A 26,378-nucleotide genomic window follows, 5' to 3' on the forward strand; every position below is an offset into this window, starting at 1 on the left:
TACACACTCACAAAAAGAAGATGGCCTTATACTCTCCAGCTTCTCTCTCTCTCTCTCTCTCTCTCTCTCTCTCTCTCACACACACACAAACTATGGATGTAACCTCTGCTATAATGAGAAGCAACACGATGCAGTGGGGGGGATCTGATTATGTCAGCCATGCTTGGAGGTGTGACACTGAGTGAAGGCCTGTGTAATGACTTACGTTCACCTGAACATTAGTACACATTAGTGAGGTGTGACTGCCACAGAGAAGAGAGGCAGGACAAGAAGAAGTGTAGGGAGGTCAAAGAATGGAGGGAAACGATGAGAGGAACGAGTGGGTAAGGGAGAGGGGGAGGGGAAGGGCACATATGAGAAGATTGAACGGATAGTAGGAGAGGTTCGTATCCTCTGGTGAGAGAAGGGGGGAACTGGGAAATGGAGATAAAGAGAAACTGAGAAAATGAGAAGTGTAGGAGCTCATAATCACCTTGACAATTTAATTTTTTTTGCCGGGAGAGTTTACTCTCTACAGCAATAAATGACTCTTTCCTTGTTTGCTCTGTGTGTTCTGTGACAGCTCAGGCTCTTACCTGATTAACCCTACAAAAACAGAAAATTGCTTCAAGACAACCGTGTCAAATTAAAACACTTTTAACTTGTGTCCTACTACAAAAGAAAAACACCCAACACTGCTAATATGCTACTGTATCATACGTTATAGATCACAGAATTTGAATCATTCCTTGAAGTCTGACAGATTTTCTGAGTTTACAGTCATTTTGAGGGGAGCAGCAGTGCAGCAGCAGCTGAACAAGCAAAATGTGAATATCTCTCTGAATTTCGGAAGCCGTATTATTTTTGGCAGATATTTAAAGGGAATCAAAACTCTCCAGAGTTCTACGACTTAGAGACATTAAAACAACAGACTGCTTTGCCTGCTGAAAATATATATTCCACTCAATAAAGAACCAGATCTGAGGTGTTTTGTGCGCTGCTCCCAGTGATGAAAAGAATAAACAGTATGAAGGAATCAATACGCAAATCAATGATCATTACAAATGTGCAGGTTAGACAGACTGTTTCTGAATGTTCCATTAAATAAACAAGGTGGTGACTCTCTGTTATTATTCCAGACAAGAAATTTAAATTACATCTGGAAATAGTCAAGTCTGAGTATTAATATTAGAATAAAACACTTCTTCTTCTCATTATCTTTTTGTTGGCAACAGAAAAACAAGAAAAATATTCTTCTTCTACACAAAAAGTACCAAAAGATAAAACAGGAAATACTGACATGTTAACTTAAACAATCATGACTGAAACTACCCTTTAAAAATATTGTAAATTCTACATTTTATCAAACTTTCCCACTAAACTGCCGCACTGAACTAATCTGTTTAATCTTGTAACATTACGTTTTTCTAGTACACAATGTCAGGCAGTGCGATTATTTTTTCATTAATAAGCACTTTGAAGCTCTTAAAACACAAAATACAACTTTGGTCAACTTTGATATGTGAAACGGCAGCAACAACAAGAGATAAAAGCCGCAGTAAAAGCTATCAGCTAACAGCTAGCTTCCAGAACTGTCAAAACATAACATTGTTTTCTCAAATTGAAACATAATCATATATAGTGCATGTTGAACCTATTGTTTTGGGTGGTACACTTCATCATGGTGGGCAAGAAAACAAAAAACAAGCTTCTTTAAGTGTTAAATTTCCCCAAGTAGATGCTCAAGTCATGATTACTAACCCTGACCACATGGGGGGATGGACCCTGATCCTAACCCAGCATACCTCACACTTTACCACATCATCTACTCTTCATATTACAGACACTCACACACAAAACATCTGCCTTTGTGGACTTAATGGATTCCATAGCTCATCAATTTAACTTTAACAATCACAACTAAACTACATTAAACCCAAAAGTAACTCTGAATCCAATTGTAACCTAAAAAATTCAAAGCATCAAACAGTTTCTGAAGGTCTGCCCAGCTGTGAAGGTCAGTGAAAATGCCTCTAAACATTCTCTCTCTCTATCAAGGTCTAAAAATTAATTTGGACTTCCGTAAGACACCGTAGCTGTACACACACATACACACCCCTCTCTGCACATATGTAAATTCATGCCAATACATTTATTTATTTTGAAGGAATGCTTCTGTTGAATTATAAATGACCATATGGGAAGGTTGTGCTATGAACTGAGGGCTGAGAATGAAGAGAAGAGAAACAGCAAGGAGGAGGGGGAAGGAGGCGAGGGAGGAGGAAATAGAAGCAGACAGATGCCTGTAATGAGGAAACACTGCCGCGCTTTGCCTCAACCCATAAACTGTCAGAGGTGATCAGAGGGGATGAAGAGATGGAGAGAGAAGAGAGGAAGAAAGGAGAGGTGAGAGAAAATGTGGAGTGGAAGGGAGAAGCATGGGAGTAAAAGGTAAGGGTTTCAAAGGGGGGAGGTAAAAACAGAGGTTAAAATTTCAATGAAAAGGGGAAAGATTGAAGTGAAGAGGGATGGCATGATGAAAGAGAAGCAGAGGGAGGTGATGGATGGGAGAGGATAAGAGATAAAAAAGAAAAAGAACAACAGGAAGGTGAAAAGACTGAAAAATAAGACTGTAGACAGCAGATAAAAAAAGGGATTGGAAAGAGAGAAAAAGAGAAATGCTCAAAGGAAGGACAGAAAGATGGAGGGATAAGAGGGAGCATTGGACAGGAGGCTGCTAGATTAACATTTATTCAGTGTGCTGAAGGGATTTCAAACATGGCATCAACCGTTTGTGTTTGGCAGATGGCCGGAGGAAGAGTGTGTTAACACTTCAACTCAAATCAGCCCTTTCCAAACTGTTCCAGAGAGAAAGGCAAAGAGAAGAGACGGAAGGAGGGGGAAGAGAGAGAGCTGGTGAAAATATGCATTATGTGTGTGAGAGGAAAGGAGAGAGAAGGCTGCTACTGAGACCTCAAAGAAAACGAAGTGTCCTCACAAGGATGGAACAATTACCACAGCTGCCATGGAGGGGATTTATAGGGTTAGAAGCTGGGTGTTGTTTAAATCTCATAAAGCCAGGCCGCAAATTTAGCTCCACTCTCCGTGATCTGCCGAGGCTCAACGAGCATTTGCTTAGGGTTAAAGGTGCTGTCAGTGGATCGGGGCTAAAATGACTTCAGAGGCTATGAGATCAGGTTTTAACCAATAAACACTGATGACATTTGAACCTCTTCTTCTGTAAACATAAACCACTTCTGCTGCCATATTTTTTTTTTGGAACTGAATATCCTTGGCTGTTGAGAAAACATCAACTATTAGCCACAGAGTGAGTCTGAGGTGGTAAACGTGCATGTTGTAGACCTTTAAAACTTTTTTTTATCATTGTTCCTAGAATTCTGACAATTTGCTTATACACTGGCTTTCTTCAGCTCAAAATCCAAAAGCAAATCCTTTGGTTCAAAAAGGCAAATTAAAGTTCAACCTAACAAAATTATTATTAAAGAAAAAAAAAGACAATCTTTTACCCATATTTAAACTTTCAGGCAGCCTGTCCACATTTCCTCAGTCTAATAAAGACACTGTGCAAAGTCGTTCCCCCCTAAGGGCCTGTTAGAACATTTTCTCAAGAAAATGAGCCTTTGTACGATCACAGGCAGCAAGATGGACAGTTTCCATTACTAGGCCCTTGTAATTAAAGGATTTGTACTAATAGCAAATTTATCATAATTCCTGTTGGCTATCAAGTCCTTGACAGGCCATTTCATTTCAGCGCAATGTTTCATTTTAAAGCCTTCAGGTTAGTGCAGTGTCTTTGCCCGACACCTAAACCCCGGTAATGAGATACATGTACACCCATGCGTAGATCCGTGCATGCAGACACAGCAACACACACACATATATATCTACACATATGACCTGTAAAATGTGAGCAATCTTCTGGATCAGACTGGTCGTGTGGGACACACACGTGCATACACACCCCTGAGCCGCTTAATAAAACTTCAACCAAACAACATGCTTCCCTTGTTCCAGCCTAATAGAGGCCCAAGGTTGCCTTGTACAAGATAACAAGCATACACACACACATGTGCGCACACACTGATGGAACATCAAATTGGACAGACAATTATTGGTGCACACTAAATTATGGCAAATGTTTGACTGCCATATTCACATGCTAATTCACACTCTAATGGCCAAACACACACACACACACACAGTTATGCTACTTGCAGTACATGTCTTACTCTGAATATCATTACAGCAGCCTGACTAGAAGCTTCATTTTAACAAAAGTCTCTCTGAATAAAACAGAATCTGCATGCTTTGATCATTCGACAGAATTTAAACCAAATCTCTTGGCAAACAAAGTGTTTTTTATGTTTTTTGTATCAACGTTTGAGATGTGAGCTTCGCTGAATTTAAATATTATTGCAAATTTGTTTTTGTATTATTGTCAATTCAAACTTGCGTTTTCTTTTAAAAGATCATTTGAAAAATTTCCCACTGACTAGAGGTATTGATCAACAAAAAGAAAGGCAGCACTAGCAAAGATCTTAGTGTGTATGATGTGGGGTATTAGAAAAAACAAAACACAACATTCACACATAGAGGAACATGCAGTCAGTTAAAATAATCACTGCAACACTGCCAAGAAAAGGTAAATTGTCTCAATCAGAACATAATTCTGATCATATTATGACTGATACACAGTATGGGTGTATGACTGGTAAACCTGATACACAAAAAGACATGTGGTATGTATTTAGGTTATGCCTATACTACAGAACAGGCTTCAGTAATACGTGCTCTATCAGATTTATGTAAGTCTATTTTCTTTAACGCAGGTGTAATACTTTCAATGAAGTAAATTATTTATCTTTTTTGTCTGAGATTGTTTCAATATTCAATAAAAAAATGTTGCATTTCTAGTAATTGTTCTGGCACGTGTGCTGGTCCAGTTCATGGAAGCCAAGTTCTACTGGCATCTGCCTCTCACCAGATGATAACATCCAACAGGATGGCACACCCAAAGCTAGAGGGAGTCAGCCAGAGATTCATTCAAGGACACTTCAGCTGCCGTTTTTGTGTCGAAAACTCCTGATTAGTCAGAGTGTTATTTGGGATTCCATGCACACAGGAAGTTTTAATACAAACTGAGTTCAGCTTATGAGGACTGTAACCACCCCGACCAAACCACAGCAACAAGAGCACGATACATTCTTTAAAATGAGCCATGCTAAACCGAACCATACCAAGCTCTACACCTCCAAACATCACCAAACCAAGCTGAACTTCTATCTTAAACTATATAGATACCCTGTGACCTTCTGCAGCAATACTTCTTTATGTCATTGCGGGACTCACAAGCGATGATGTTGCCATAGCGATTCTTGTTGCGGTTCTCGTCCTTCTTGGCTGTTTCCCAGGGCGCCGTCTGTCCTTCTGCCAAGGCCTAAACATACCCATGTACACGTGTGCACACACACACACACACACAAAGAAAAATACTTTAATTTTACACAGAAATATGCATGCACATATGGTCTGATGCCTAGAGCTTGTACACTGACACATGGGCTGGCAGAAGTTGAAACAGTAACATGAATATGAAAATGAATAAAAAGACAACAGAGCACACTCTTCAGTACTTAAGGCAGCAAAAGTTAAAAATAACTGAATGTGCACTGAAAAGCATAAAAGCTGCAACCTTTGTCTTTTTCAGTTAGCGTGTGAAAACACACTATAGAGGTACTGGTTAGATATTTTCTAATGGCAGAAATCCCAGACCTAACTAATCCAACTGGGTCAGTCCAACGGCCAGGTAACTTTTCAGCCAAATATGCAATACTTTGCTAATCAACAGACCAACAGGCTGGGGTGAAAACACAACCTCATTCCAACTTTATTGGCAGGGGAGTCCTGCTTAACTTCCTTCCTGAATTAAAAAAGCAACCACCATCGAGGTTTCAGTGAAAGTGCAAAATGAAAAAGCAGGTAAACACACCAGGAGCTATAAGAAAAGTCTGGGTTCACTGTCCTGCTGATTTGGTCTGGGAGAGAATATTCTGTCAGTCCTTTTATTGGAGGAGAGAAGACAGACTGTCCTTACTCCCTGCTGTGCTGCAGGCCCGTGTGACAAGCCTTACAAACACGGCAAGGACAAACGTGAATGTGTGTGGATGTGATCATGTGTGCGAATGCAGTTTTCATCACACATTTGTCCATGATCTTTTGTGGCTGAACAGCACATTTGAACAAAGTGCAGTGCACACTGACCAATGTGTGTAATAATAAAGTGTGTGTGTGTGAGTGAGTGTGTGTGTGTGTGTGCACATGTGCGTCCAAGATCACTCACAAGCTTAAAGCAACCAAACCCCAACTCTCAAAGGTTGCCATATGGACAGTGAACTATTTTAGAACAACTACGATAACACAGCGAGGTCACACACACTCACACACACACACACATACAGACACACAATTCTCCCTATGGGGACAAGTGAACAGGCCTTTTTGAGTCCATTAAGGGGCTTAAGGAAACCAGACAACAGCTTTCACTTTCAGACAGTGATACTGACCTACATACACACACACATACACACACACACACAATACTATACAACTGTATTGTGACAGAAAAACAGACACCTAAACTTATTGCTCAGTCAAGCAGAAAATGGATTCTTTTAATGGGGCATATGGGCCTGAGTGTGTGTGTAGGTGTGTGTACATACTGTATGTGTGAATCTGTTGATTTATTTACCAAAAAGAGGATGAAAACATTTTTTGCACTTATTAAGTAGGAGGTTTCTGTAGGAGGGTTATGCATGCATGTGTGTGAGTGTGTGTGCTGATTTACATAAGGTGTGGGTTGGCTGCCTTTTCTCAGTAAATACAAATTTAACATAAAAAAGCTGTGCAAGCGACATTACTTTAATTGTTAGAAATATAGTGGCTGGGTAATTTAACCCCACTGGCAAAGCTTCAAACTCTGTGTAATGTTGCCTTCAATGTAAAAAGTATAAACCCAGTGGGGAGCTAAATGTTGACAGAGTGGCTGCTGTTGGTGTTAGTGAGGTTAATGGGTTTTAACTCCGGATGTCACATTACACAGAAAAAAAAGGGACAAGATCACAACACATGGGCCGTGGTGGAAAACACACACACGCACACTCAAAAAATGCTCACAGGATGTACCTAACAGAATGTGCTAGCAGCTTACCACTTTTGTGCTAAACTGTATAACACATACAGCATCGATTTATGTATGTGTGTGAGCTGTAGTTTTAGAGATTATTATTAAGATGCTGTGCTTTTTTGTGAAACATCTCAAACTGATTATTTTGGTGCAATAAGGACTAAAATAAAAAAGAGAGAGAGGGAGGGAAAGGGCAATTTTGGACATCCTCCCAACAATGGCCCTCCATTTATGCTCAGAAGTCATTAGACCCTGAAACTGTGAGCTGTACAACTCATTTCCTACTTTAGGCTACTAACCAGCCTGTCCTCACCAGGAAAATGTGGCATAAAGTCCATATTTAGTCCTTGAACATGGAACATGTGTGTATTTCTCTAGCGGCATCTCCATGTGATCATAGGGTCAGAGACTGGTTGCGATTGTAGCCATAAATGGTGTGCTACAGAAAGCGGTTTTCCATTTAAAATGTGTTTATAGTTATAAATTTGTGTTGTAAGATTATCTTTACCAAACCCCTTACCTTGTTTTACAATGTCAAACAGTTTCCTGAAGTTTTTTAGGCTTAATCTAGCAATAATAAACAAAAACATAACAAGCCTTCTAACACAACCTTTTGTGGGTGCATTGGTCCCATGATTGGATGATGTAAACAATCATATGTTCCCTTAGGATAAACAAAAAATAATATAATAAGTCCATATTATGTAACGTTAGCATGAATAAAATCAAGTGTCATATCTGGTGTTATCTATATATTATCAACCAAATGTTGCGTTTCTTCGGGAAGACGTGTTGCAATCACCACGAAGCACAGTTTAAAATCTTATATCTCTAAAATATCTACAGTATATGCTGGTTTTGTCATGGAAAATTAAAAAAAAAATGAAATACGGAATAAGAAGCCAGTTTGGACGTGATGTCACAACCTCTGCCCTCTATATCGTCCACTGTATGCATTTTATCAGTTGCTGTTACAGACAGGTAGCTCTATAAATAAAGCCTTACTCTGTGTGTCTTTTACATTCACACACACACACACACTGGGGAATAAATCACATTTGCTCTCCCCTGAAACGTATCAGTGGGTTTAAACCAAAATGACAGGAAGCAAATGAAAATATAACGTACGGTATCACGGAGGGACAATTTTCAACACGCATGCCGAGTCAGTAATAGAAAATATTCATTTTTATGAGCGCGGGAGGTTGAAGGAGATAGAGAAAAACAAAAAGAGTCTTACTTGTGCCTTTTTTTTAAGATTTATTCTTAGAGACAAAGAAAATGAAAGAAGAATAAAGTGAAGACAGGAAGTGAAAAATGGTTTGGTGGAGAAATAAATGAATGAACGGGGAGGGGAATGAGATTTGGGAGTAAAATGAGCCTGTGGTAGTAAGTCTGTGACAAAGAATGATTATGAAAACGTCAGTAAGTGATAAACTGTGTTCTAAACAGCCAGCCCAGACAGAAAGGAAACGTAAAAAAAAATCAAGGGCTTATGTATAAAGACAGAACAGAATGGCAACCAGTGCTAAGGGAAATCTAAAAAGGCATCGGGACGGAAGGAGCAGACTAAACAGAATTAGAAAGAGAGAAAGATTGACAACAGGAATAGCACACGATGTTGACAAAATCAAGGAGTAAAGGACAGAAGGGAGATTAAATCCGAGCAAATGACGGCGATGTCAAGAGGGGTAGAGCAACAGGAATAAACAAGAAGGAAAGCGTGTGAAAGATGGAGATAAAAGTATAAAACAAAACCCGGCAGTAACATTAGTGAAAGAAAAACAGCAAGAAACAAAGTAAGAAGACAAACTAGGGGAACAAAGTTTATTTTAGTCTGCTTGTTTGTTTTTCTGATCATCAATATTGATGAGGTGAAGAGTTAATAATTGATAAGTCCTCCTTTCTCATAAAACCAAATTCAATCCCACAATCTCTCTCGTTCAAGCACAACACCCACCCACACACACACACACACACACGTGTTGCTCAGCTCAGCAGCAGCAACAGGGAAAGGGAGAGAAATATAGAGTCGCCTAATTACCCAGCTATAATGTTGTTTGTTTACTTCAGTTTCAAATAATGTATTAAATCTCAAACTACACTCTTTTACCAAAACGCATCTAAGTCCCACTGCAGACGAGACAGTTTCAACTTTGTCCTGCTTTTATTTTCTTAAATTTTCAGTAAAACCTGCTTTTAAATCAGTCCCAGCTCCATTCTGTTTACGGTCATGGGGTCAGCAGCTGAAGCATATCCTATCAAATTTAACAAGAGGCAAGGATGCATGATGTCAGTCCAGCCTATGCCGTGACTCTTATTACTGACTCGATATTTTCAGAAAATGCTCTTGAGGTCACAGAAACATTTTATAACACCATTCTATCAGGGTCCTGTAGCTGTAAACCTTTGACCTTCCTATTAATTGCAGCTGGTTGTTGTCAACCTATAAAGACCATTTACAGTTACTGTTGTTCTCAATATGAACAAGTGTGTGTGTGTGGGTGTCTGGGAATGTGTATTTACCTCGTACTCCTCCTTAAAACCATAACCCTGTCCACATTTCATCTGGGTGATGTGTTGGAGGAGGTCCGCCACACGAATAGCAGGCTGAAACTGGCCGGCCTGGAACTGACCTACAGACAGAGAGACAGAAAGAAATACATCAACGGGAAAGTACAACAAATATGTAAGAAGACTAGTGTGTGAATGGGTGGAACAGCCTTTCCGTTAAGTCACGAGTATGTCACTTTTTAAGTTGGTGCCCGCTACCTTAACCATCAAACCTGCTTATTATTAGTTCCTGGGTGAGTCACTGAAATGCAGGCTAGATTTATTAACACTAAATGTGCATGTTTGTGAGACACAACATGTGCTGAGGCCTTACCAACATGTGCTGTGAGTCCTGATCTGGCTACAATATGGAGAATCATGAAAAAAAAAACAGGAAGCTAGTCCACTTGTCCAGTAGTGCTACAAGTTAAATAATTAACCATGCACATAGACTGTGTATAAATATAGATAACATGACAGCTCCTCCAAAAAAGGGAGGCCAGAACATCTTCATTACTCTCTGGTGGGCCAGTGTCTGGGTGGAACAATGAGCAAGTGGCATCACCTCTGCTGCGTTCCAAGATGGCGTCTTTTCCCATCATGGCAGTGCCTGTAAGCGAGATATTTTAGCCTCAATGTTTTACAATGAATGGAGCTCGTCGTCCATCTTTATATACAGTCTATGACCAAGCACACATCCATGTACTCTATGAACTCTGAATCTCAAACTAAAATACATTTTCATTAAAGACAACTTTCAGCTGAAACATATCACATTCTTCTGTGTAATTGCATATATAGCCTACCAAGCACTAGCTAACTCACTGACATCCAGGCTAGCTAATTGACTGCTTAGCTAACTGGCTTCCTTAACTGAGTGGTAAGTGATCTGATTCTATGCACATACCGCTCTGGTAGGAGAGCTCCACAGACTCACAGCCTCCATAGGGAAAGCTCTGCAGGGTCAAAGAGGGCTGGGCAAGTGATGGCTGGCTACTGTCTGTTAATGCAGAGAGAGAGAGAGAGAGAGAGAGAGAGAGGAGAGGCATGGATGTTACCATGACAATGGTATTTGCCACCACCAACCCCACCCCAACACAGTATGAACACTGCACATTAGCATCGAGGAGATTGGTTATCGTTGACAAGTGATGAGGTAAATGAGATATTTAACACCCCTGATTGGTGGGCATGATGCAAGGACAGTTAATTGGAATGTCTCTCCTCCAATTAAGGAATGAACAGATTGAGTGGATGAGCGTGTGCTCTCTATTAGTCATGACAGATGGAGATATAAATGGAGGGTTCAAGGGACTGAGCAGGGACAGAGGACCAAAAAAGCAGCTATTTTATGAAGTTTTGTCAAAAGAAAGTTTAAATGTAAGGGAGTGGAGGCACTAGTTTAGTGACACTGCATTCATCTTATACGCTGTGTCTCTATTTCATTTGCCCTGAACAGAAAATACAGAGAGCAGAAAATACATTTTGTTTTGTAAAGAAGTCCATTTTTGTTTCATATTAATTGTGAAAGCTCAAATTTTAATATGGCAATATGGCTTCTGACAACCTGGCTAGACCAATCACTGGACTAAAAGAATGTGTGTGTGTGAAGGAAAAGGAGTTGTAATATGAAAGTGCATGGCTCTATGTTTTCTTAATAGAGCTATTTGCATGTTAATGATGGCTGTAGATTCATTAGTGGCCCAAAGTGGCTTCTCCATAAGCCAATCCAAACACAAGGCTTCCCTTAACGAATGAAGAATGAGCCGGCCACATGGGTCACTCTGCAGCTCCTGCCTGAGTGTGTGTTATGTGTGTGTGTGTGTGTGTGTGTGTGTGTTCGCAGAGACAGGACAAAGGACTTAAGGATGAAGTGACAGTCTAGTTAATGAGCTTCTAATAAGTGATTTAAAATAGAGGATAAATCCTGTTGAGAGAGAAGTTAAAAGGAAGGAGATGTTAGAAAAAGATTTGGGACAGGAGAGGGCAAAGGTGGAGGAAAGACGGGAGTAAAAAGTGGAGGAGGAAAAAAAAGCAGAGGTGGGGAAGGCCAGGACAAACACACTGTCTGCTCACTGAAACAGAACCAGGATGTACTTTACCCTTCTCCTCCACAATGTCTCGGCTGAATAGTTCACCTGAGGATTTACTCCAATACTTCAGCATATGACTTAAAGCTCTACTGACTCCTCGTCTGCCTTGTAATAATGCCACTAGTGTAAAAATATATAGGTAAATAAAACATAATTATTTATACCCACTTCTAAGCAAAAAAAGTTCAAATTCTCTTTTTATATCTAATCTAATTAAATAAGACCATTTCTAACAGTCCCATCACATTACATGAAACAGACACATGAATCTGTTACACCTTGCACCTGCAAAGTCTCCAAAACAAACTCACTACTACTCACTATTTAACAGGAAAAACATGCTACAGCTCCAATTGAAATCCACTACTTGTACTGGGTTGTCCTGTCTTAGGGAAGGTTTCCCCCATAGAACACTCATTCTGCTAATGGGTGCTGATTGGTTGGTAAGATGACAACTGACTGCAACAGGAAATCCTCCCGCCATGGCAGCCGAGGGACAGGAGTCCTCTGATCAGGCTGCCACCAGGGAATTCCTTCAGAAGCTCCGCTGCTGCTCATTTGTTGTGTCAAATGTGTCAATTGTTGTGTCAGTTCAAATATTTATATCAAAAACTGCGTAATTTATACCGTGATGTTTAGGTTTTATATATTTAAGAATTTGTGTTGTCTACAAGTTTACAGCAACACAAATGAAAATGACTCTTTGTTAACTGATGTCAAAGACTTAGTGACTTTTAAATGAAATTGTTTCCTTTGTTTGGTTAATGTTTCTGTTAAAAAAAGGAGCTTGGTCAGGTTTACACTCCAGCTGAGCTGAAAACCATCCTACAGTCTGTTTTTTTTCCTAACCTGCCAAAAGCATTTTTCAAACTCACTGACATTTTCAAAGCTAATCTGTGAATGCCAGGATACATGCTGCTTCTGTTCTGCTCTTTTCCCTTTCTCTCCATATATACCTCTTTTAATGGCTCTCTCTCTCTCCTCTCTGTCGCTGTAATGAATGTGTTTACATTTCCTCCTTGGCCTATAGATGACTTTGTTTTCTGGCTATGACCCACTCACTAACACACAATGCACAATGTACACATCCTCTTAAATCAGCACTTTTTATCCAACAATTACAGCTTCCCTCCTCAAACCACACACACAGACCGCCACAGACCGTCACCGACGTGCTGGTCCTGACCATCAGGAGCAATTTTGAGTTCAATACCCAGGAGTGTATACAATAACAAAAAAAGTACCAACACAGTAATACAATATGGCATTCATACATTGTACTGCACAAACAGACGCACAAAAACACTGTGTGTGAAAACTGTGGTTTCCTCCAAGGTCACAGGTGTGTGTTTAAATGCAAATAAGTTCACATGTACCATGTATGCGCAGTCCGTTCCTATGCTAATACATAGGTGCATGTGTGTGCATACCTTTCATTGTGTTCGATGTGGTGTGTGTGTGTCTGTGTATTAAGCTCACCAAGGTCAAATATGCATTAAGCCAGGCATGAAATGGAGTCATAGCGGTAGCTTCACAACACTGACTATGATGAAGACATCTCAATGCTAATGGGGAGATTTATTGACCCTACAGGCACAAGTGTGTGTGTGCATGTGTGTGTGCATGTGACGAAGAGACACAAGGTGTGTTCCTGGCTAGTGTGAGGGGGATTGATTTAAAGAGAGAAAGAGAGAGAGAAGGAGAAGTGTGTGTTGGGAGTTTTTGTGTGTGTATGAAGGCCGTTTATGCTGTCAGCGAGTGTGTATGTTAATGCAGTCCTTCATGCTTGGCAGTGTGCTATATAAAGTTCCCTCCTCCCACCCTGTGACTTTATTAAGACTCAGTTATGGATGACTTCGAGTCAGAGTATCACTTTGTTAACTCTTAACGCCGCCAACACAGAACCACCACTGTGGCTGTCTCTCTACCTGTATTTTTACGAAGAGGCAGAAAAAGCTCTGCAGCCTTCATGTAAAAATCCCACATTAGCCATTTTTTTTGGTGACTGCTTTGTGTAGCCATAGTATAAGTCTATACAAATTACTGACATCCTTGATATCTAATTACTGTTGTCTCCAGCCATACAAAAGACATGACTTAATTATAGTAGCAACTGGATGTCTGCACTTACAGAGGAAGACATCATCTGTATCAGCTTTTATTCATTACAGTGCATCAGCCAGCACACACTCAGTAATTACATCCTGAATAGTCAAACAATAATTCAAACTGAAATTGAAATTATGCTAATCACTGCACACCATTAAAATATAACGATTATAATCGACATACTTTTATTAGCAGCTGGATAATGCTCTGTATTTGGTTTATTCATAACTAAAAGGGATTTTGCACCTTTTCATCTACATGTACATGACGTACACACAAAATTCACCACTTGCATCTAACATGAGAAAACACAGCAAAGGTAGTGACCTTACTCAGTGTCTTAACAATGCAAATAACGTACTGCGATTCTTTCAGCATTAAAGGTTAAGAGCTGGTGCTTGGAGACTGAAATCTTAGCAGCAAGTATTTTTGAAAGAGTGAAAAAGCTGTGGCTGGTAAGTTCATCTCGCTTCTCTTCTCTCTATTCATCTTTCTGTCTCTCTATGAAGCACAAGGTCAAGTTCAACTTCATTTCATTGCAGCAGTGCCAGCCCCGATGAAAATTCTTTTTCGCTATGGATGAAAAAAATTGCTCAGATATTAGTGGAAGAGCGAGCCGCGAGCATAAAAGACGGAAAGTACAATGTAGGTGAGCTGTTGTCCAGTGAAGGAGAGAACTGAAAGGAATGCAAGGAAATGAAGGTAATGAAGAGATCGCTCCACGAAAAGGCAGAAAATTAAAGTGAAGTAAGGCTGCTGGTGGATGAGAAGGTACTTGAGTTTGGCCAAAGGTCTTACAATGTGCACTTTTCTAACTTTGGGAACACAGTGCACAGGGTATTGATTTTTCAGTTGTTAATCAGTGGCCATATCCACATAGCCTAAGCTGAACAGTAGCGGTTGGATCCAAGATGAGAACCAGAGAAGCTTTTTGCAGGCAGAAGTTCATCTTGTATCATACATTTAACATCAAATAGTCTGTTTTAACTCACATTGAGTTTTTTTTCTTTTTCTATAACTAACCAAAAAGTTTAGATACCTTGCTGACAAGACATCCACAGATTCATAATTGTCGGTTGGAGGAGGTGATCAAAAAGGCAGACCAGCGTCTACAGGACTGTACACATAGACTGCCAATAAATAAGGCTCTCTCATTGTGCTACTCATAAATTGTATATAAAGATGAGAGTGTGGTTCTGCCTCCACCGTCTGTATAAAGGTGAGAGCATAACATCTTGTTTACAGGCACTGCCATGGATGCAGAGTCTGTGCAGTAGAGGTCAGGAGGTCAAACTGCATCATCACAGTGCACGCCCAAACACAGGCCTACTTTTTTATTCACTGCCTAGTTTTTATTTGGAAACATGTTTTATCCACTAACATGAAGATGCTGGGATTTATGACCAATACTGGAGCCAGCCAGCAGGGGGCGATCAAGATGTTTTGGCCTTGTTTTTGGGAAGCTTTAATGTTATCTATCAGTCTACAGTCTGTAGCCCAAACATAACAAAAACTCCACCGTGTGTCCTCTGTAGTATGTCTTTATCACGCACCTACTGTTTTATTGTTCATGTATGTGTTGCCTTGATACACTTTTAGTTACTTACTTTGTTGTGTACATAATTTATTTTTAGTTTCAATAACTTTGAAAGGGAAAAGAAAAACAAATAGACAATGAGATGGTGTATGTGAGGCACAAGAATAAAAGAGGGCAGTGGAATAAAGGAGAGATAAGTGTTGGGAAGACACAGAGAGGCAGCAGAATATATATCTGGACTGGGGGGGGTCACAGAGATCAACTGGTCTAGACAGTATCCCAGCGGTTTACCTCATTTCACCTCCCTTCTCATGACACGGGGAAAGAAATCACTGACTCACAAAGCCCAGCTCACTGTGTGTGTCTGAGTGTGTGTGTGTGACTGCAGCTGGATGTGTAAAGCCTCCAAGTGTGCGTGTGTGTGTCTTTGTAACTTGCAGGCGCCACAGTTGAACAGAGATATCCGAGTGTGTGTTTAGGTGGGTGTTTGTTTGTGCATGAGTTACCTACACAGTGATCTGTGAAGTCGCCATGCAGCTGCACAGCAGACAGACAAATCTGCTTCACAGGAGAGTTTCTTATTTAACAAAAATTGAGTCTTATCTCCCAAACCACTGAGAGAAAGAGAGAGCGGTGAGCAGAAAGACTCACAGACAGAAATATATATATAAACTTCCTGAGTTGGGCATGGAGGCAGTGTTCCAGCTGCTCAGAATGAAAGAGGAGGGACTTCTGCTTGATGTATGAAGATGATTAACAGCGACTAAAGGATTTAAAATAAGAACCTGTGTTTCATACAAATGTCTGATTTAGTACTGCTAACTAACAAATGAAACTTAATTCTTTTTTAATCATCCACTTTTTATATCTGCTGTTGATATTTTTATGGAACTATCTTTCTTTGCTGTCACAAAAAATATGTATTTTTCGTTAGAAACTACTGTATGTCTCAGTCTATATTTAAAGAGTGAGTGACTTTATTCTTAAAAAATATTGTAATCAACTAGCATCAGAGGAATGCATTGAATTGTGGGACACTCATATTAATCTGGAAAATTAAAAGTAGGTGGTAATACTGCAGTCTTTAACTAGTTTGTCTTGTAATATGTATAACAATGTTGCTGAAGGATCTGCTTTAACCGGCAAAAAGAGCTATTTAGCTTAGTAGCATTGTAGCCAGAAAGTGGCCAAGTTATGTTGGCTCACCTGCAAGTGAAAAAAATATAAGAAAAGTCTGGTGTAGCTGTTCCGACAGCCATGATGTCATATATATTTCATAGGCGATTAGCAATTGTCCTCTTGTGTTGTTTATTTGGACATGTTATACATTACATAAGGAGGTTGGGGGTTGATGGATGGGTTAACAAAGCAAAGATTATAAATAAATAACTAAAATCTGTTTTTCAGCTAAAAACAGATGTGTATGGGTATCAGGTAGGGTTCTTGATTGATTCATGTCCCACTAAAGGCACTTTAGAACATTTTTTTGGCTAGTTTCTATTCTGGGTGATGTTTGTTACCAGTTTAAACACAGCTAACATCCATCCATTATCCAAACCCTCTTTGTCACAGGGGGCTGGAGCCTGTCCCAGCTATCTATGGGTAGACCCTGGACAGGTCAACACAGCTAACAGCTCACCCAAAAGACGACAACCGATCTCTAATCATAACTACCATGATAACAATGATGTCTGGTTTTTGTGTTTTCACATTTTTATTGTTGTTTATTGTTGTGACTATGCAGTATGATGCCCACTGCCTCTGATGGCTGTTTAATAAATGCATTGTTTCCCTTCCTCTCACACCTCCTTTGGTCACCTCTTGTCCTTTCTGTCTCCCCCCTCCTGTCTCTCAATCCCACTGCTCCTTTTCTGTGCCCAACCAAGTAGCAGGAAGCTTAAGAGAAGCTGTCAAAGGAAGTATAACTGCGAGACCACACACACACACACACACACACACACACTTGAATATAAGCTGTGTAAGCAGACAGTCAAGATGTGGCTGAAAAAGAGCAGAGACTCAATCTTCCAGAGAACATAAAGGTTAGAAATTACTATCTCTCAACCCTGCACTCACCTTCAATTACCCAGCAGTGCCACATTATGGCCAAACAAAATGACTACCATTAGCCATAATCACCTTACATGCAGCCTAATGCAATGCTGAACTAGACTGGGAAAAATAATTGGCCTTCAGTAATGCTGTGGAGAAACTACTTCTAACACAAGCCAGGCATTGAAATTATGTGCTGTCTGTGCAGGTGGTAACTCTGGAGCATCTTCTACATCCACTGTGCAGCAGCACAATTGTTGAAAAGTGTTTCAGTTGTAGATCCACCAGGGTTTGCCTGATGGGCAGAAATCTTTTACTTCAGTAAAAAAAAAGAAGGATTCTCACACTTTTGTGATGCTGCTGAGTTTTTACTGTCTGTACTTCATTATATGTTGTCCTTCAAGCCCACCCTCACCACAGGAACGCTGTGTTTCGTGCTTTGTGTCCTTCGTGTCCTGTGTACCCACAGGAATATGTCAAGTATAACATGTCGAGCTTTAATCAGGATTTGAAAAAAAATCACTCAGCAATACTTGTGCCTGGCTTTTTAATCCTTTGTTAGATTAACTTTCCTAAACTTCATGGCCTCTGAATACCCAACAAAAAGACAAATAGGAAAGTGCAAGGGTTGGGATTTCTATCACAGCCACACTACAGTATTGTTTTTTTCCTTTCTTGAGCTCCAGCGTGTTTGCATGTGTCAATTGTGTGTAACTAATTAACCACAGAAAGCTCTTGATCCATGGGAAAAACATGACTTGTGTGTTAACAGCAGCAGCAGCAGCAGAGGAGGACTGTCCTTGGCGGGGCACAAAAGGCTGACGCTTGCTTTGTGAACTGACAGAGAACAGTGTTTCGTAACCTTTTAACATACATCAGTGTCTGGGAAATTGATTTTTTTTAGAGGAAAACGTGTTTGCACATGAAATGCACGCTATGCTGCGGTGGCTTTCTACTGATCCGCAGGATTTACGCTGCATCAGTGTTAACACTGTGCCGGGTGTATATCCATATGGATATTTGTGAGTGTGTACTTCTTTGTGTAAAGGGAAACTTTCTGATGTGTCCTTGTCTCTTGATACATATTTGTATACTTGTGCGTGCTGTATTATGCATCTGCTTCTGAAGTGTGTGTGTTTGTGAGTGTGTGTGTATAAAATTCCATTTCTATAGCCAAAGAAAACACCTGAGCTAGGAGAAAGCTATGCAGCTGTTTTAAAAAGCAAACAGACACACACACACACACACACAAACAACTAAAGCCAGATCTGCCTTGCATACAGGATTTATCCAAGCTCCTTCTCCTTCTCTTTGATCCTTCATTCTGTACGTCTCTTTTACTGTCATCTTAATAACTTTCCTCTCTCTCCTCTCTTCTCTGCACCTCTCTCTCTGCTCTCCTTTCAAGCCATTGAAAAACCATCCTCACTGGCACCATTTAGGTTCTTGGTACCATTATCAAAAGCCTAAAGAGAGATATTGGAATGTATCTAAATGGATTCTAACTTTTAAAAAATGAAATAATTTGCAGCTATTTATTTAAAGGAGCAATTTAACTGTCTTTGGAGGGCGACTACAAAAAACCTAGTGGGTTCAAATCAAAGAGTTAAAGTAATAATTTGTGGGAACACACCAATCATTTTCAGAGATTTCAGTGCACTTTTGTTTGTTTTGCGCTACATTCGTTTGATGCTTGTTAATTTTGTATCGTTGCTTTGTTATTACATTTATCGGCCTGTGGGTCTTGTATTTGTCTTCAGGCAAAAACAAAGGATGTTTATTTCACTTTTTTTTTATTCATGAGACTTTTCATAGAGGAAATCAACTAACCGTGTGGTCTCTCTTTACTTAAAGTTAGCTAAAGGTATTGCAGTGTTAAACCAGAAGACAATTAAACCAGTGACATTAATAAAATATACTCACATTCGATTTTATTAAAGAGATTAAAATATGAATCTTTTCACTTTGTTTTTATGTCATTTCATATACAGCTGTGTTTTGGATGAAATAAGCCTGAAAATGTTGGGTTTTCTTCGCTACTTTACTTCCTACACTGCTCAATATCTTATTTTTTTGCCTCTAGATGATGATGTTGATGTCAGTATTTGATGCTGATAATGGAAATATGCTTGGTGGTCAATTCGTAGTTCCTTCATCTACAATTTACTGCCTGAATCAATAGCATAATTGCAGCGATCAGCATGATGTGCAAACAGCAACCAGCACTGCTGCTGCACAATCATGGAATCATGGATGGATGGATAGATGGATGGGTGGATGGGTGGATGGGTGGATGGATGGGATGGGTGGATGGGTGGATGGATGGATGGATGGATGGGATGGAATGAATAAAGGAATGTGCACAGTGCATTTAAAGGGATGAAAAAGTCAGGTCAAACTGAATGAGTTGAAGGTGGAGAGATGGCAGGGCAATAGATGGAGTGAGGGTGGATGATGGATAGTTGCAACGAAAAGGTAGAATGAAATGGAACAGGAGGAGTTGATAAAAGGAGAATTTTTTTATGAGTGAATGAAGAGATGAGTTAATGGAAAAAAGGTGACTGGACGATTGAGGAATGATGTGAGAAAGTGTAGATAATAGAGTGGGGGGGGGGGGGGGGGGGGGCGTCAAAGCATGGATAAATAGGGGATAAATAGAATTATACATCAATAGGTGGAAATGTTCTTTTTCTACTGTATATGTCTGTGTATTTTCTTCATATGTTGGAAATAGCCGGCTTTTCCTCACAGGAATGATCAAAGTTTTGTATTACATCTCTACATCTACATTTCTGTCTAACTGTAGAACAGAACAGATGGTTCCATTAAATGCTAACATCATTCTATGAAGATGTATGACAGGGAATTTGTGCCACTGCACAAATCGCTCAAGCATTTTTTTGCATTCTGCTTCATCATAGCTCGATGTGCATCCGCAAATGACAGAGAAAACCTGTGCAGCCAATGGTTTGGATTGCAGCGTAAAAAATGGGATGCTGTTAGAAACTTTATTTTTATCCGTCTGTCTTTGTCTGTTTGGCTGCTGTGCACGTGTTGGCTTTGGCCTGACTAAGACAAAAAAAGGTGTGTGTGTGTGTGTATGACGGTCTGTCCGTCATTGTTAGGGGGTCTGGGTGTTATTTAGGCTCTCTTTGAAGATGATAAAGAGACATATAATGGTGAGGAGAGAGGTGAAACACAAAGTACACAAAGTAGGAGATAAAAAAAGAAAGAAAGAAAAAGGATGTGTGCCAGGAAGATGAGGAGCTAGCAGCTGGCTGATCACTATTATCACATAAAGCAGTCCTGTAAAAGAAGACCCGCAGTCAAATGTCAGCACAGTGCATGTACTTTCCCATGACAGACACACACACACACACACACACTCACAAACACACACACAGGCAGGCAGGTGTTTGAGCCAACCATCTTGGCAAAGAATTGGTCAATCTGGCCAACAGAAGGGAGAAAATGAAGAGAGAAAGACAGAAAGAAGAAACTGGAAAATGGATTTGACATTTCTTTCTTTCCATGTATAAACTGTGTGGTCATTTGGTGTGTGCTGTGATTGGCCCCTTTGTCTGTTCCTGACATTGTGTTGCAGAGTTCCACTCGCCTCTTTTTTTAAAAAATTCTCCATCACACCATCACATAAACACAAAGTAGGTCTTACCTATAGATGTGGTGGCTGGAATTGGCTCTTTGGACACTGCACACATATTCAGTATGAAACAAGAGAAAGAAAAACAATATTCATACTTGTGTCAACAACAACTACACACACAGCTACTAAAAATCAATACATAAATTTACCATTATTTTGGACTAGGTTTTAGTACACAGACCCACATCATATTCTGACATGGGAACAAAAGCAATCCTGAAGTTTCAGCACAGCACATACCTACAACTGTGCATTTATATAACAGTCACTGTAAGACTGTGCATCAACAATAATATTTTATTACACATTATTCTCTGTGAGATGGACAGAATTAAAGTTTAGGCACACAAAGAGCACAGTGATGACTGCAAAGCTTCTCTCATGACTGGCATCATATTAAAACAAAAGAAGAAAAAAGAAAAACACAGTGTAGAGGCTTGAAGCATCTTCAGAGATTATGTGTGTGCTTGTGTGTGTGTTAAAGTGTGTACCTGAGTAGTAGGAATTCAGCAAGGATTTGCTCCCCAGGGTCTTGCTTCCCTGCACAGAAAAAGAGCAGGGGGAGGGGGAGGCTGGAAGGGGGAGACAAGAAGGAGAATGAGAGGAAGGAGGGTCAGCATGGGCAGAAGGGGTTGTAGGGAAAGATGAGAGGAGTAGATGTAAAGAAGGGAATGAAAGAGGAAGGAGCAGGAGGTGAGAAGGATGATGGAGAACAGGAGAAGGACAACAGAAACAGAAAGCATGAATAAGGTGAAGGAGGTAGAAAAAAGGGGTTAGGTCAGTAACCTCATCACCAATCCATCATCACAGGACACAATGAACAATGACAACATACACAAAAGCAGATCAATGGCCAATACAGCACACAATAATACTAATGGCACCATCGATGCTACCAATATTGAAAATCTGAAACATAAAAGTGTTTCTGCCCCAGTGAGCGAGCACTTAAATCTGACACGCTCAATGTTCGTCAATACATGCAAGTGGCGTGTATAAAAAAAAAAAATGAAGAGCAGTGATGAGGAACAGACAGTGGAGAAAAAAGGAGAACAGAATGAAATCTAAGCATTTTCTGGTGAATACACAGCATTACATTCGATCATAACACGCCGGTTCGGACATGAGAAGCTGCCGCTGCAATAACAATAGCCTCATACTGAACACCTACATGAGCTGCCGATGGATTTCCAGAGGCCTAAGCCCTCTCGTCAACCGGTTATCATCCAAAATGTGGACACTGACATCATGCAGACCTACATGTACTTGGCTATGTAGCAAACTGGCCTGGTACCAAAACACAGATGCCAGTCAATGTCGATAGCTCGACATACAGGAAACAGAATTTCTCCTGAGCACTGAATCAATCACATAAACAATGTTTTAGACATTGGGTCACATTAAAAATGAATCATCCTGCATGTGGTATGAAAAGTTTTGTCGTTTAGGTCCCTTCCACAGCTTCCTGATTTTAGAGGAAACAATTAGGTATGCAGAAAATCTCCATTGGTGACTATGAAGAGTACCTACAGGATTAATGGCTTTTTAGTATGCTGGGGTGGAGTAACGTTGGAAGACCATTTAGGAATCAGAGTATCATCATGTCATAATCAGTGTATTTGTGTATTTTGCTTATCACCAGTTCGCCTTGAGCACAGTGGGAATAATAAGGTCGACAGACAAATTGAAAACAGTTTTATACAGCAGATATACCATGGCTTATATGTGTGATTCACCACGAGGGCCTGCTTTCAATATAACAGTGACTGGTGGCTGCTACGTTCTATCGCTCACATTCACACACACACTGCTAGGGGTCTATAAATAAATGATATGTAGGATAGACACAGGCACACACAATAAGATAAAACCTAGGGGGACTGCTGGGAGACTGACTGTGACATATTATATGCTAGCTAAGCCTGTTCAATAATCCACACTAGATATCACAGCTAGCCTACACACATTTATCTATAGGACCTGGAGATAGTCTGTGTGTGTGTGTGTGTGTGTGTGTGACTTGAAGGTGATGGTCATGTGCGAATAGGCTTTAAGCACCAATCGGCTCTTTGATTGGATCTTTTAATACTTGCAGAGCAGATGACATCTTTGCTCTGTTGTCTCACCTCCTCAGTTTCTACTGTATTCTGGTACATTCCTCTCACCTAAGTTATGCATGCTCTGCATGCACCTAACTTAGTCATTTATATTCAGTTGAAGTTACACAGTCTTTGCTGTCATTCTGTTCTGTGCCATATAGTTATGTATAGGTTGTCCCAAGGATTGGATCATTTGGACAAACAGATTGCTTTCGGATGCTGAAAATCCAAGAGGTACACATCAAATATTTTTCTCTTTTTTCTCACTATAACAACTTGGAAATTCTTCCTTTGGTTGAATGCTGATAATCCAATGATGATTCCTGATATGAAGGTGATCCATGATGTGCCCCTTCCTTTCCTCATTCTTATTCATTTCCTGTTTGCCAGACTGTTTTCTGGTACAATGGCCCAATTTCCCTACCGCGGATGACTTCAAGTTTTATCTCCAGCTCTCTCTCCATTGTCCTCTCTTACCCCCAGCCTCTCCTCTCCTCTCATGTCTCCCCCTCTCTCTGCTCCCCTCTCCTAATACCTCCAAACACAACATATTTTCTCCTCTTCTGTGATAAAATCCCTCTCGTCTCATGCACACCAGCACTGTATGCTAATGTGCCGCGAAAAAGGAGCTCAACTTTAATACAGTGAGGAGTGTACCTGCATACCAAAAGAAATCTGCTTTGACAGCAATGTCCTGTGAAGATAGCTGGTGACTGGGTGAGAATGCAATAACACAAAAAGGTTATTTGCCCTGCGAGGGTCCATCGGCGCAAATATTATTGGGTCCCTTACCTTGTGTCAGCATTTTCCTCTGTCTCATTAGGACTAAACCTGGATCAGTGACTGTGAGAAGATATATAGATGTGTGTGTGTGTGTGTGTGTGTGTGGATGCCTTATTGCCCTTCATTTTCTTTTCAAATGTGCACATATGATAACACCCTGTGAAATGTGAACAAGGAGGTTTCTGGATTTAATGATTGCATTGTAAATTTCAAAAGCTAGGACATGTACTTACTTCTAGTCCAAATCTAACATGAGCCGAAAAGGAAAAATCTGCATGCTAAATCCAAACCAAACCAAGGTCTAGTTGAGTCTGTATGGAAGCAAAAGACCATCCATACTATATCCTATAACTAACACCAAAAATTACCTCCTATTTTTATGTTCTCCCTGACAATACCCAAAGTGTATTATAATCTTGTCTTATAATGTAAATGTCTAATGTGTCCAATGGCTGAGCAGAAAGTTAGCTCTGTCCTATAAGCTGTGAATGCCCAAACAAATGGCTGACTCAGGCCCAGATAAAAGTGTTCTACTATAAATGTTTCCAAAGCGAAAATATTATTGTACTTTAAAAACTACAGCGTGGACACTTATAGAGAAGAGTGCAGGCAATTACGACCAGGCATTAACTTGCTACTTAGTCCCTTTCCAGCACCCCTGGCTTTCAACGGCCAAGCACTCCCAAAAGGCCAGCTTGACATTTTCAAGAGAAAAATGCCCTCCGAAGAGGTCCTGTCTAATTACACAGGACACACACACACACAGTTTCACAAAGACATGGAACTATAAGGGCTTCCACTAATACAGACTGGCTGAATTTTATAAGACTGCAGTTGAAAATATGTGAACTTTTCAGTGTAACACGCATACATTCTGCATCTGTATAAAACATAACAGGAAGAAAAAGAGTTGAAAATGATTACAACAGCACTAAGATGGAAGCCAGTGAAGCAGCACAACACACTGCTGATATTGGTGAAAGACGACCATATGGAGAGCTTATGATAAAATGAGATGTCCACTATTTGAATAAATGGATGTGACAAAATGATTAATGGCACACACAGATATTTTAGTATGTGCTTTTTTCCCCAAGTAGAAACAAAAGCACAAAAAATACAACTGACAGAAACATGTACTTTTTATCCTGGATCTAACAAAATAAATGCTTCAGTGATGGTGCCAGCTGTAGTCTATATAAAGGGATTTCCACTTACTGAAGCCGTTGAGGTCCTGGTTGGAGGTGGAGAAGGGGTCATCTTTGTGCAGGGTGCTGACTTTAGTGGTACTCTTATCAGCAGTCGTGACCGGTCCCATCTCCCTCTGCTGAGTGGAGCTGCTGGCACTTTCCTTCTGCTTTTTTGCCAACTTCCTACAGTGGTGATACAAACATGCACATGCAAACACACAGGCATGAGTATATTTAGTCTATAAATCCAAACAGATATGCAAACAGACATACACGAGTATACAGAAAAAACATTCCTAGGGAGATGATTCATGGGAAAATAAACAGAAAGAGAAAGGAAATTATATTTTCTTATAACATGCAGTGAATTGAATTACAGAGGAGACAAAACAGCCACATAAGAATGAAAATTGTGTTTTATGCATTTCACTGTTATTATAATTATTATTGTACCATCCAATGCATCTTGGTTAAAGAAGGGGTTTGATAATATAATAGTGAGGAAGGCTGCTGAAGTTTTAACACTGTGAAAAGTCCACTAAACATAAACAAGTACTTCGGGTGCCCGAACCAAACAGCACCTGCAAACTGGCAAAAACGCAACATTTCTATGATACCATATTTATTCATTTCAGTGGACAGATTTTGTGTTCCAGAGCAAAGACAGGAGAAGCTACATGATTGGATGGGGAGACACTGACATGCAGTACTCTGGGAACATGTGGAGCTGCTACACAGACCATACATAATGGTAAGTGTGGTTGTGTAATGACTGCTGATGAGCTGTCCCCAGAGTGTGATTGTATCCTTTGATTTTTTTTCCCCCACCCCTCCCTTTTTACAGCTCCCATCTGTTCGCATTTTTTGCAGCAACTATTTTAAGTTTTACCTGAACCTTCAGTTTTGGGTCCACTGAGAGACCAGATGGCAAAAAATGACAGCGACAGTTACAGTCTGACATTGTCCAGCAGATTCACCAGAGCAAACAGAAGCGCCAAGATAAAGCAGATTTTCATTGTCTGGTCCTGCATGTATCCCTCTAAAAATTACCCTGAGGAGTCAGGAGTGTCCAACGAACCTGAAAATACTGGAAGCGATAATTAGTGTGCTTCACT

The 26,378-nt window shown here is 40.2% G+C and overlaps 1 protein-coding gene across 1 annotated transcript in view; it reads right to left on the minus strand.

The window, feature by feature from the left end:
* Positions 1-26,378, minus strand: part of LOC114435463 (receptor-type tyrosine-protein phosphatase T-like) — a 96,658-nt gene that overhangs the window by 30,347 nt on the left and 39,933 nt on the right. Inside the window, exons 6-11 of the mRNA XM_028405139.1 lie at positions 25,292-25,446; positions 21,683-21,763; positions 21,201-21,236; positions 10,644-10,736; positions 9,710-9,819; positions 5,350-5,437 (exon numbers count right to left, since the gene is read on the minus strand). Coding sequence (XP_028260940.1) covers positions 5,350-5,437; positions 9,710-9,819; positions 10,644-10,736; positions 21,201-21,236; positions 21,683-21,763; positions 25,292-25,446 — 563 coding nt within the window. The remainder of the gene's footprint in view (positions 1-5,349; positions 5,438-9,709; positions 9,820-10,643; positions 10,737-21,200; positions 21,237-21,682; positions 21,764-25,291; positions 25,447-26,378) is intronic.

This window comes from Parambassis ranga, chromosome 5 (genome assembly GCF_900634625.1).
Source record: "Parambassis ranga chromosome 5, fParRan2.1, whole genome shotgun sequence".
Classification (NCBI taxonomy): Eukaryota; Metazoa; Chordata; class Actinopteri; family Ambassidae; genus Parambassis; species Parambassis ranga.